Raw genomic sequence first — 13210 nt, 5'->3', positions numbered from 1 at the left:
GGTTTCATTTGATCAAACCATGAGTGAGAGCAGCACAATAGTGACGGGCTTATGCGCTTGTCACGTTATTTGTTCTGTATTTCTGCGGCTGTGTTTATAGCTCGGGGAAGAAAAATAAATCGAAGCTTTGTTTATCAAAACTAGTGCAGTTATCATCATCATTACCATCATCATGATCCTGAATATACCCACTGCAGGGCAAAGGCCTCTCCCATATTTCTCCAATTAACCAGGTTTTGTGCTAGCTCCATCAACTAGTGAAATCGGGATTTTTTATTCTGCTCGGAAACCTTTTGCCAACGGCATTTATTGTATAATGCCAGTATTAGGTTGTTAGGAAAAATAACCCAATTAACTAATTATAATTTCAGAACAAATTATTGCTCGCGTGGTGCTCAAGTCGGCTGGCTGATATACATGTAAATGATTATCCTCACGGCACAAACATTTGCTTAGGCCTTAGCGCAATTTCGCTGGGACGTCCCAAACACACACACACACACACACACACACACACACACACACACACACACACACACACACACACACACACACACACACACACACACACACACACACACACACACACACACACACACACACACACACACACACACACACACACACACACACACACACACACACACACACACACACACACACACACACACACACACACACACACACACACACACACACACACACACACACACACACACACACACACACACACACACACACACACACACACACACACACACACACACACACACACACACACACACACACACACACACACACACACACACACACACACACACACACACACACACACACACACACACACACACACACACACACACACACACACACACACACACACACACACACACACACACACACACACACACACACACACACACACACACACACACACACACACACACACACACACACACACACACACACACACACACACACACACACACACACACACACACACACACACACACACACACACACACACACACACACACACACACACACACACACACACACACACACACACACACACACACACACACACACACACACACACACACACACACACACACACACACACACACACACACACACACACACACACACACACACACACACACACACACACACACACACACACACACACACACACACACACACACACACACACACACACACACACACACACACACACACACACACACACACACACACACACACACACACACACACACACACACACACACACACACACACACACACACACACACACACACACACACACACACACACACACACACACACACACACACACACACACACACACACACACACACACACACACACACACACACACACACACACACACACACACACACACACACACACACACACACACACACACACACACACACACACACACACACACACACACACACACACACACACACACACACACACACACACACACACACACATAGACAAAGTGAGAGAGCCAAATTGAAAATTTAGAAAAGAAATATTTTAATGACTAATAAATGACTTATTCAGACGTTCAGAATGATCAGCAAAGAACATAGAGTAGGATGCTTATGTGCTGGATTTTATAGATTATTTGATTGCATAGGAAAACGTGTTTTATGATTTATCCCTCCCTTGTATGGGGGAGGGATAAATGTTCATTGCTCTCAACATTTTTGCTGTCTTGTAACTCTCCCAGTCTGTTCGCAATGTCTTGACAATATGCTGGTTGCAACAATTACTTTCGTTAAGCACCACGCTCGGTACTTTGTCTGAAATCTTGAGCTTGGTCCAGAAAACAGGTCGTACTACTGTAATATGCCACGGCTTTCAAGCCGCTGACAGGGGTTTATAACCTGGGTTTACGCAACAATGTATGCGTCGTCTTTATTATATTCCTGTTTGCGTACACAAGGATTAACAAAAGCAGCATTTATTCGTTGTTTCCATTACTTGACTTTTAAGCACCCACATCACAGAAGAAATTTCGGGACGTGTATTTAGAACCAATCTCTCTTTTCGTCGCGGAGCAGGCAATTATTTGCAACTTTGCTTACATTCCATTTTCGCCAGCCGATCTAGATGAGGTATGCCTGGTGAATGAAATAAGCGAGGACGCCGGTGTTTGGGCAAGTATATTAATAAACATTTGTATTTAGGCGTTCTTTAATAACTAGCACCGGCAGGAAAGCATGCTCACTGTGGAGGGAGAGTAGGGACTGGCACATCACATTTGAAGGTATAATGTTCGCCTCACGTGCAAATGCCAAAACGACAGCAGCGTTGGTCGGGTCGAAATGAGCAGCCTCTTCCAAGCACTGAATGTGGTGATAAGACTTCTGAAGTGTTTTCCCCTGGTCTTCCAGTAATTACAGGCAAGTCTCACAACAAGTACTGCGTCGTTGAGCGGGCATCCAAGCTGCACTTCGTGCACGTTTCTCCTGTCAGATGCTCGTCGGCGCTTTCTTACGCGTCACCAGCGACACTCTAGCAGTCGTAGGTCTCATCGCCTCAAAGTTTGTGGTGCCAGGAGTTTTATAAGGTAGACGTCTGGCATTCAGACGTGCGTGGTTGTGTATCTTTTGTAGTGGTGCAGTGATCTGCTTGCTTGATGGCTTCGAGGCTGAAAAAAGGTAATTCCGAGCTGCATAAAGGTGAGTGCGAAAGCTGCGATTGTGAGAGGCAACAAGTGCCTGCTTGAAAGCAGCAGAGACCGCGTCATAGAAAGAAAAGCGCAAGTTTGTAATGAACGAATGGCTTCAACATTTAAAACTGGTGACACCCCGATTGCGCATTGTGAATACATTTGCGGTGAAACGTTTGATCTAGGGTATCTATTATAGAAATAATTTTATTTTATTTTCAACCGACGTCGGATGGAGCTCGTACTGCTGGAAAGCCGGCTTCGCCATTTGCCTTCGTTGTAATGCGTTGTAATATTTTGGCCGCCATTAGAGTTCTAAGTCAAGCGGTCTGCGTTACACAGCGCATGTGAGGAGGGCACGCAGAGCGCCTGAGTTTGAAAGAAAAAAACAGAAAGACAGAGTTCACGAGTGGTCGTTGTACACAGTGTATTGCTGAGGGGTACTTACTGAACACATTGTAGTTATTGTCATACACGTGCATTTGGCATGTGTACATATCACTGTATTAATATTTTATTTTCTTTTTGAATTTCAATACATAGGCTAGGAAAAGGCCACGTTATCAGAGCTTTTTCGTCACGTGTATTGCATAGCTCAAGCGTTTCCCAATTTGTTTGCTTCACTGCCTCAAGAAATATAGCTAGTGCTTAGTAACGGACTACTATTCCTGGCGCAATAGCTGGTATTTAACATTTACATGGCGCCAGTTCCTTTTGGTCTATTATACGACCCGTGTGCCACCTGAAAAGAAGTGATATTCAAAACAACCATTTCTGATACAGGTGGTGTTGTTTTTCAGCGTCCTTCCTTTGCTCACGGCGCTCACTACGGCGCTTTTATTCCATTATTAGCTTTTCTCATTACTGTTTAACTCGTTTCTATTAGCGCACGACTGACCTTACTCAAGCTGGAGCTAGATGATATTTCTGCGTATTTTCATCTTTCTTGTTTCGTAGTCAGCAGCGCAATGCGAACCCTGATACTCGATATCATGCAGAAAGATAGCCTTCCTTTTCCACATCATTTGGGAGGCCTAGGAAGACACATGACAAGAAATGGTAATGAATCATAGGAAGCATTGCTGGGAAGCGGTGGTTAACAGCTACGGCCTTGATATCAAGCTACTGATAGTGTGAAGGGCCAGAGCGGAAGCCAAAACCCACTTCACTTCACCTCACTTCCCTTTATTGCCTTAAACGCCCTCATGCGGGAGTAAATGGCACGGATTTCTGGACAAAGAAAGCGAGCAATCACTTTAACCAAGCCGGCGCATAATTGTTTCAAATAAATAAATAAATGCTCTTGCTATGCTTATGCTTTCAAAACTTCAAAACACTCATTACAGACCCTCCGAGCTTCAAGAACATTAGTTTTCTATATATTTTTTGTTTATTCGCATGCATGACAAGTCGTAGAACTGCAAAACGCTATCTTTCAACAAAATATAAGCAAATGCTAAAGTGTATAAACAATCAGAAAAAGGCGTCATTCATGCCCTCCAACGTATGATTACTGTCGAAGATGGCGTGCAATGCACCACTTACCTCTAACCAGTAGTTGCGTATTTCTATGAAAATAGCAGCCTCCATAAAGTGAAGTGGCTGTGTACTGCCCATATGAAAGCGAATTTATAAATGCTTGAGCCCTATAGGCTCCTCACCTCTTTTTACATAAGTCTTCGTCGTACACAAAGTACTTTTCCGGTCCGCACAGCAAGTCGAACACGAACAGGCAGAGCGATTTCACGTTATGGATTCCTCCCTCTTTCAACCACAGCTCACAAGCTGGAAAAAGTACAGGAAATAAAGTGAACTCTCAGAATTTCTAAGTCCCCAAATAACTGGCTACTATTGCTCATTTCTCACCATTATTCCGGTGTGGCAGCCTCAAGATGTCGCAGTTATCATATTCTGAGAATGCGACCCCGTAATCCACGACGAATTGTTTTTCTGAAACCAAGGAATGTATAGAGAACCATTTTAAACGCGAAAAGGTGGAAGGAGTAAGATTCTAGCCAGCTGTACTAAACTAAATAGCAAGAGGTAAAAAATAGAATTGTAGAAGTTAAAATCAGGTGAGCGCTGTAGCCGTTTAGTTTTGACGTAATAGGCTCATTGGCTTTTATTTTTGAAGAGACATCTGGGGCGAGTTGGTAAGTTGATATGAAGAATAAACAGCGCTTCTTGATCTTCTTTCTAGTCTTTAGTGCTGTTTATTCATCATGCTTTTATTTTGGTTTGAATATGAGCCAACAGCTGCTGGGGAAAAAATGTGCTCTAGAGATCCTTCGAACATATAGCGTTGAAAGTAGCCCTACTTTACTTTCTAACCGCTGACACTGGACGCCCACAATCATATTACCGCTGAATTACAACCATGCTTTTAATTTGGGTGTGCGCACCACACAAAAGTTGCAAATAAATATGAATTATATCCTGCCCAATGCAGAAGAAGCGAACAGATCCTCTTGTTCATTGCTATCTCTTTTCCGAAGGGACATTTGTTGCTGGTGTGTACGACGGCATATCCACCAAATGATTATTGTTACGACGATCGAGCTTGTCTGAAACGCTATTTTGCAGGTGTATCGCTAAAAAGAGGAGATAAATTTTTATGCCAAAAACCGATCCAGCGAAAGAACAGAGTTGGCATTGGCCTCTGGTAAGAACACTGCTTGTTTCTTTTTTTTTGGAGTCAACGGAAGTTAAAATATTTCACTGAATGTAAAACGGTTACTTTTTAAATGAGACATTCCAACTTTTTACTAAAATGGTAATACGTACGTAGAACACGTAATGCGATATTCTTTTAGAATTTCTTTTACTACTCTTCGCTTAGGGGTATCTTACGTTCATCGCGTCTCAAGTAAGTTGTGAAGCGAAAGCTTTATTCTCCTTGTTCAGCCAGGTTTGTGGGCTCCTGGCGTTTGGCCTCCAAGCGGAAGTGTGGCAGCCACGTGACGTGCCACTTAACTCGCAGCAGCCACCGCCGTCGCTGCGGCGACTGCCTCCTGTCAGCTGTGGTCACGTGACGCGCCACATGACTCTTGAAAAGAAGACAGCGCCACTAGCTTAGTAATTTCTCGCTGTGGATCACACAAGTCGGCCGAAACCGTGATCGTCGTCGGAACGATCTCGCAGACGACAGGTTGAGTCTTATCATCCAGTTGACGTTGACAGACAAGCTGTGGATTTAGCTAGAGGTAGCGAACGTAATTGCGCCAAGCTGGCGGCAGAGACGGAAGAATGGAAGCGGCGACTGGCTCAACAGTATTTCACGCCATAAAACGAAACGACAAATAAACGAGGCTTAACAATGCAAACACGGATGTCGATGATCTAAACGGGTAAACGACAAAGCGTAACCAAGCATAAAGAGACTTTTGCTTGCATAATCGGGCTTAGCCGTGCTAAGGTTGATTATGCAAGAAAAACCTTCTTCCAAACAGTAATATCGCGTAATTGGGAATGTTAACAACTGAGAGCTGAGCTTTGTTGCTATTGATTTCCTAGAAGTTTCCTTACCATATCTACGGCAATTTTTTAGATTGTGTGGTGCACTGCCATGTCGATAGTCTCACAGAGCACACAGCGTCTGTCAATGAGCCCCAACATTAAGCCTAGAAAATATTGGCAGAACCTAATGTTTACGCTACCGACTCTCGGTGTTGCACGACTATATATAGAAAAAAAAATTATCCATGTGTTGGCTACACAGCGCAGAAGTAGAAACGCCGAAGCGATGTTTATATTCTTTTGGGCACACTTAGGTTGGATTATGGGGTTTAACATCCAAAAGTGACTCAGGCTATGATGCGTCTTAGAGAAGGGGTACTGGAATTTCGACCAACTGGGGTTCTTTAACGCGCACTCACATTGCAGAATACACAAGAGCCATGCTTTTCGCCTTCATCGAAAAGCGGATGCCAATGCAGGGATTTTGGGCACACTTTGTGCGCCACGCACAATGCAACTAGTGTAGCGCAATAGCAGAGCTGGAGTGTAAGAAGCGAATTGTTCAATGTGGCTATGTTGCTATTCAACGTACATTGTTTAAAAATAAATTCGCTCCACGGCATGTTGAAGTCGATCCAGGTGTTTAGAAATGAAAGGGTCAGAGTAACAATTTATACAGAGTCGCACTTACCAAGAGATCCTGACGTCTGAATCACGTTTGGAGTAGAATATCCTTCTGTTGCATAAGCCCAGGCATAGGTCGTTCGATTGATCCTGTAGGAAACGCGAAAGATTTTGATATATACACACACACTCCATATATATATATATATATATATATATGTTACGTTCCTTAAAGTGAAAAATTATAAAGTTGAATACGGAAGGCTTGTTAACTTCATGTGACGATAGCACAGCAGACTTTCTTTCACGAACAGTGTTGCTTTACTGCGCCTATGCGATAGCGAGCCTTCTGTGACAAATTGGGCTGTCCAAATCTGAATTTATGGGATGGGGGCCAGCGGGCGAATAGTTCGTTACGCGCCACCTAACACCGCGTGGCTGTGCCTTTGAATCTCTGGGTACCTCGGTATTTTCATTTCCAGATTTTGAGCGCCATGTGGGTGAAACCGGTGGCACTCTTCGACGTTCGTTCAGCGTCGGCTCTAATTGTTGGGATTGCTGAACAATTCTGCGTGCTTCTGTTCTTGCTCGTCTACTTCGCATAGGAGAAGAGGTTGGTGATACAATGCAAGAATAGAAGTAACTGCGATAGCAGCACCCGTCTTATTCTTGAGAATACTAGTGTTGTCTGTGTAAAGCAAGAATAAGTAAAGTTTCTCCCCTGTGCTATCATCAGAAACACCATCACCGCTCCTCCTCCGCCGACATCAATCCACCGCCACACTTCATCCATCTCCTCTCCCATCCTCAAAACGGTGTTCTTTCCATCGCTGCTGTCCGTAAGCGGCACCTCACCCCCCCCCCCCCCCTCGTCCGCTTGTAGTATAGAAGTGGCATGGCTTGCTCAAATATCGAAACAGTTGATTGTGCAAGTTGTATACATCGTGCTTATGTGTTCTATACAAACCGCGCGCAGTTACACTTTCATCAGGAATGATGCCACAATTAGCATTTAAGTATTCGAAATTAGAACTGCTCATGAATCTTGTGCGATTTGTTTTCACGCATAACGCATGGCTTACTTATTTGGGCCGCTTCGTGGCCAATCTGTGATTTTCATATACGACCGTAAAGTGCCGCTGAGAATTGCCTCTCTAGTGTCGTTCGTCGCTGGTACTCCTATTGGGTGGTAGAATATTTACGTAGCCCTCTGCCGGTGGCTGGCGCTTTTGGTTCATGGCTTACTATCGTTACAAATAGCTATCGCAACTTGGGCGCTTTGATTTGAGGCTCTGCTACTTTTGCAGGCTACGTTTCGGCCATATCAGGACCATAGATATGTCCGACTATCGGGTTCGCGCTGTCATCACTTACCCTAATTTTAGGTACAACTACGGAGGTGGGAATTTTGTTAATTCACGTGCAGTTTCAAACTGCGCTGCGAAAACGTTCTTACGCACAACTTTCTAGTTGCAACCAAAAGAATTCTGTTAGTGGGTGGTTTTGCTGAAATTATTAAGTTTTATTACCGACATAAAACCACGCCTCAATCGCATTCTGTTCCTGCCTTCGCCTCAGCCCTGCGTAATTTTCCTTGTGTTCGCTAAACATGTAAGGACGAGCAGTAGAAGCACCGAAATGCTACTCACATGTTTCCGTCCTTCGGGTCAACAGCACGGAACATATTTTCAGTGTATCGTTCCTTCTCATTCACTGATAACAGTTCTGAAGATACACACTTCATGTTTGTTCCATAGAAGGGTTCGTCCTCGTAAGATCTCATGTACAGGTAAAATCTTCCAGGAAGTGTTAGTCCCTGCGTCAAGAACGTTAATGTACAGGACCATTACTCTTGAGGCCAACATCAGTACCTACATTGTCAAACACAAGAATAGTTTGCCGCAGTTTTATGTTTGGCGAATGATAACAATTGATTTTGTGCCCTAAAAGTCCACATAAGCAGCTAACTTATTTACTTAGCAGCCAACTATAACTAGTGTGCCACAATTGGGAAATGACGAATTTGTAATAATTCGAATACAGCGAAACTTTTTCATGCTACTTGGCCAGCTCATTAACATGGCAAATATCCCGGGGGTTGCGGGCAAAGCGTTGAGAGGCTGCAAGTGCCAAAACATTGGGCCTAAATGGGATCATTGTTCTCGCTTCTGGTTTCAGCGATACCCGGAAACCTCTGAAAATGCTTGAATCCTCAATTCTTCTGGCTGAATTCTGGGGCTACTTAATTGTACCATAGTTTGCTAGGAGCTTCTTGCAAAGGACACATTGAAAGAAAGAAGGTAAAGTGGCCTCGATCAAAAGCCTAATATGCCCGCTACTATGCTGTTACGGCATTTAGCCACCGAGAAGGTCATCTACAGATTTCTGTTAGTGTGTCCAGTCAAAAGAAATCCTGTTCGAGTAATTTGTATGCGTTACCAAGGCCCGGGAGCAGCTTCAGACGCTAAGCAGTTTAGAACATAAGTGCCAAATATTATTCTTTAGCCACATTTACGGTGGCTTTGAACGACCCATTGTCCCGATACAAGGTATGGCGTTCGGGGTTTTCGGCGCACCGACTGGATGCTGAAAGCATGCAAAGTACTCGTTGTTCCAACACTACATTTTAAATAGGAATAAAAAAATTGTTAAGTGAAGCACACAGGAAGCCTTAAGAAAACTTGCCCGATGAAGGCGTACCCATTGTTGCACTATAGATTCTCGCATATTTGCTTAGGAAACAAACTTGGAAGATTTGCTTTAGAAAAGAAACACATGCAGCCGTTGTATGTAATAGCTAAAACCCATGTGTATCGAAAACGGAGCATGGGCTCAACAGTACAGTATCGATTTCGGCAACGTACGTTTTTGTATCAGCTATGAGCGTACTTGGATTAGAATGTTTTGTTTTCTGAATATACTTTACAACTCTTCCTGCAAATAGCTGCCGCCCCTGAATGTCAACTGGGTCTCTTACTTTCGCTTTAGACTAAGCATTTCTACCTGCAAGTCGGTCAAGCATGTATGTCAAGCATGCAAGGCTTCCTACTTAGGTTGAGTCAAAGCCAAGGGACGCTTGGCGATGATGTACTGGGTTTGCAAAATAAAAGCGCACAAACAAATGAGAGTGTAATTAATACACAGAAAGTATATGCGAGGAGAAGGTTGAATTCTGATCCATTTTTTTCAATTTAGCTCGGCAAATGATACTCACTTTTAGATGACCGCTGAATATTTAATTTGCGAAAATGACAAAAGCAATCCGGTGCACTACCCATGCACCCAAGCAAGCGTCCAACACCTTAGAGTTCACACAATTATATGCGTACGTTTTCACAGCATTCTGCTTGAACATTAGCCGTAAAACTCTGATGGCTATTATTATTGTTGCGAGCGGGATTTTAGTGCCCAGAGGATGAGCCTCGGGAAGTAGCTGAATCCTTTTGCTAGTCCCAGCACGAGCTGCTTCTTTGTCAGTGTCACCTTCCCCTGCGACTATGATTGGGCCTTCAGGGCTTTTAAAACTGCAAACACATAGATATGGGCGTCTAAAATGAAGTTATTGTTAGTACTTATACAGTAATGGTTCGTGTTCTGTTAGACACTTAAATAAAGAACAATACAAAGACACCATGGAAGTTTGTGAAACATTTAGCAGTGCCGGTTGTTGGGCTCGTTGGTGAAGCGACACACCCCAAAAACCTGCCCGAAGGACGACGGGACACAAGAAGGGACCCAAAATTTCTGAAGGTACAGTTGCAAGTGTACACTCATGTGTGTGTGTGTGGGGGGGGGGGGTTCGTGCGTGCGTGCGTGTATTCCTTGCTTCCCGTCAGCTTTTATGCAAAGTTTTTTATTGATATATTTGTAACAAAGCTTAGAAAAAAGAACGTACTGAGCTATACTTGATAAAATATGGATGTCAATGGAACATATGCTACTTTGGACTCCGTTTTTTTCTGAGGTCTTACCGCTTCTCTGTATCGAGCTCAGCGCCCAGAACATATTTCTTGCCCTACTGAAACAGCGGCCTTAAACAGTTTTGCCTCTCACCTAAAGATCGAACATCATTGAGCTTTCGATAGTTAATCCTCCGTGCTTTGTCATGTGCAAATCGAGCAGCTCCCCTTTTATCATTTTGGTCTGCAGTGATTCAAATGGACGTTAGGCATCTATTACTCGTAGTAGGTAAGGCTCACACCAATTTCAGCGATGTCATAGACATTCCTTTTTATTTTCGTCATCATCATTATCAGCCTGTCTATACCCACTGCAGGGCGAAGGCCTCTGCCATATTTCTCCAATAAACCCTGTTCTGTTCTAGCTGCATCCAATTGACCCCTGCGAACTTCTTTACCTCATCCGCCCACCTAACTTTCTGCCGCCCTCTGCTACGCTTTTTTTCCCTTGGAATCCAGTTTGCTACCTTAAGCGACCATCGGTTATCTTCTCTTCGCAATACATGTCCTGCCCATGCCCATTTCTTCTTGATTTCCCCTAGAATGTCAGTAACTTGAGTTATTTCTCTGACCCAATCGGCACGTTTCCTATCTCGTAACGTTTCCCCTACCATTTTTCGTTCCATAGCCCTCTGCGTTGTCCTCAACTTAAGTAGAATTCTCTTGGTTAGCCTTCACATTTCAGTCCGATAGGTGAGTACAGGTAAGATGCAACTGTTGTATACTTGTTTTTATTTTGTTGGAGTCTTTAAGACAAAATTAGATTATATTTTTAGGTTACTATAATTTAGGCTCACAACACCGACACAGATCCTAATCTTTCTCAACAGTATTGACATGCTTAGTACTGCAGTCATGTTCACACGTAACAAAAAGCTTTGTAGGAAACTTTTCGTAAAGACTAGAATATTCTTATCGACCCTGGTTAAGGGATAAATATTTTCATATTATTCTTGTAGGGCATGCAAAACACCACCAGTTCTTTTCTTTCGCGTTATAGCGTATGGGGCACGAAATAAACATTGAGTGCGCTCACATCCAGAACCCGAGTTGTGTAGCTGCGATGTTTAAGTTGTACAGCTCTGGGGGTCGCATCCCTTTGCTATTTAAATTAAAGGAACTAAAACTATGGTTTCTTACCTTCCAAGCATCTTGATATTTTGATAAATGAGGCTTCCGCTCGATGAGCTCACATTGGACAAGGAATAACATCATCGCGAGAAGAGCAAGATGAGTAATTCCTTTGACGAAAAGCATGATGATTTCTGTGTGTAGAAGGCACCTGCGTTTCGCGCAAAAAGAGAGGAAGGAAAACACATTAATATTTTGTTTATGTTTCTATTTTTAGTGGTAGTGAAATCACACAGGGTATATTTTTTAGGGTCGGTTCTGGACTTCAAGGAGAAAAAATAGCAGTAGAGGTGCCAAAAGGTGAGGCAAAGATTGGAAATGGAAACTGATAAACAGCCATTTCGGCGCTAAACAGAGAAAACAGTAGGTTAGAATACTGTCCGTGCAGCTACTGCCACAAACCAAACACAAATCAGGGTTAAACCTAATGAGAATATTTAGAATAATAAAACAGCAATGCAAATTTTAGCGTAAACTTAGTGTTGGAGCGAATGACGCCAACGGTAGCTATAAAATATTACGTGAACGTTATACAGCTTGCTGAGGCAAAACGTCATCGCAGTCGATTCGATTCACACTGAAAGAAACGGTATCGAAGAAAGCACGCACATGATGCTTCTATCAAAATTGGGACACAACCATACTTTATGGTGCGTTCAAGGTGGTGTCATACCGTTGGCATTTGACTTCTCCTTTACCATCCGTACTCTCGTGAAGTTAGAGCTATTTCGCGATACGTATTCAAATGCAAGACATAAGCATCTCGGATGACCAACTCAAACAAAAGACATAGTTGTACGCATGAAATAAAAAGGAGGCGTTAAAGACGTTTCGCGTCTACCCTTATGGCGAAGCTTGACCGTCCCTACTCTCATATTATCGTTTTTTATACACTCTATATTGCTATATTTTGTCATGGCTTCCAATATTTGAGGTATTGAGCATATCGGAGACATATAAGCAGGGCGTTCAGAAATGCACACCTCAGGCGATAGTGGAGGCTGCGGGCAAGCACCACGCCGATAAAATCGGACGGGATACAGCGCTAAGTGGGCCGGTGTGCTGCTTACAGTGCCGAGACGCTGCTCCCCTGCTCCCCCCCCCCCCCCCCCAGCCCCCTCCCACCGCCGGCAGCATACAGAGCCCCACTCTTCCTTGAGGCTTCGCTGAGCGAAAATGTGGTGGGTCCACATCATTATTAGGTTCTTACTGTGCTTGAAGAGCTGCAATTCATCGATTAAGATGTGTGTTTTTTGCTTGAAACCCTTAAAACTGGGTCCGTACCTTTGAGATTGGCTGACAACCAAACGATAAAGCCTCAATTGAATGATTT

General features: G+C 43.6%; 1 protein-coding gene across 1 annotated transcript; it reads right to left on the bottom strand.

Moving 5' to 3' along the window:
* Window positions 1-1674: 1674 nt before the first annotated feature.
* On the bottom strand, window positions 1675-11984 carry LOC146200336 (female-specific histamine-binding protein 2-like). The gene is made up of 6 exons (XM_084592918.1): window positions 11887-11984; window positions 8437-8603; window positions 6855-6937; window positions 4574-4657; window positions 4369-4492; window positions 1675-2686 (listed from the first exon to the last, which is right to left on the bottom strand). Exons 1-6 carry the CDS (start codon window positions 11959-11961, stop codon window positions 2599-2601), a joined length of 621 nt encoding a protein of 206 aa, XP_084449044.1. The 5' UTR covers window positions 11962-11984; the 3' UTR covers window positions 1675-2598.
* Between the last annotated feature and the right edge of the window lie 1226 nt (window positions 11985-13210).

This window comes from Amblyomma maculatum, chromosome 2 (genome assembly GCF_055883805.1).
Source record: "Amblyomma maculatum isolate TAMU_Amacu chromosome 2, ASM5588380v1, whole genome shotgun sequence".
Classification (NCBI taxonomy): domain Eukaryota; kingdom Metazoa; phylum Arthropoda; class Arachnida; order Ixodida; family Ixodidae; genus Amblyomma; species Amblyomma maculatum.
Note: the sequence above shows the minus strand (reverse complement) of the source record. Positions and strands in the feature narration are given on the sequence as shown.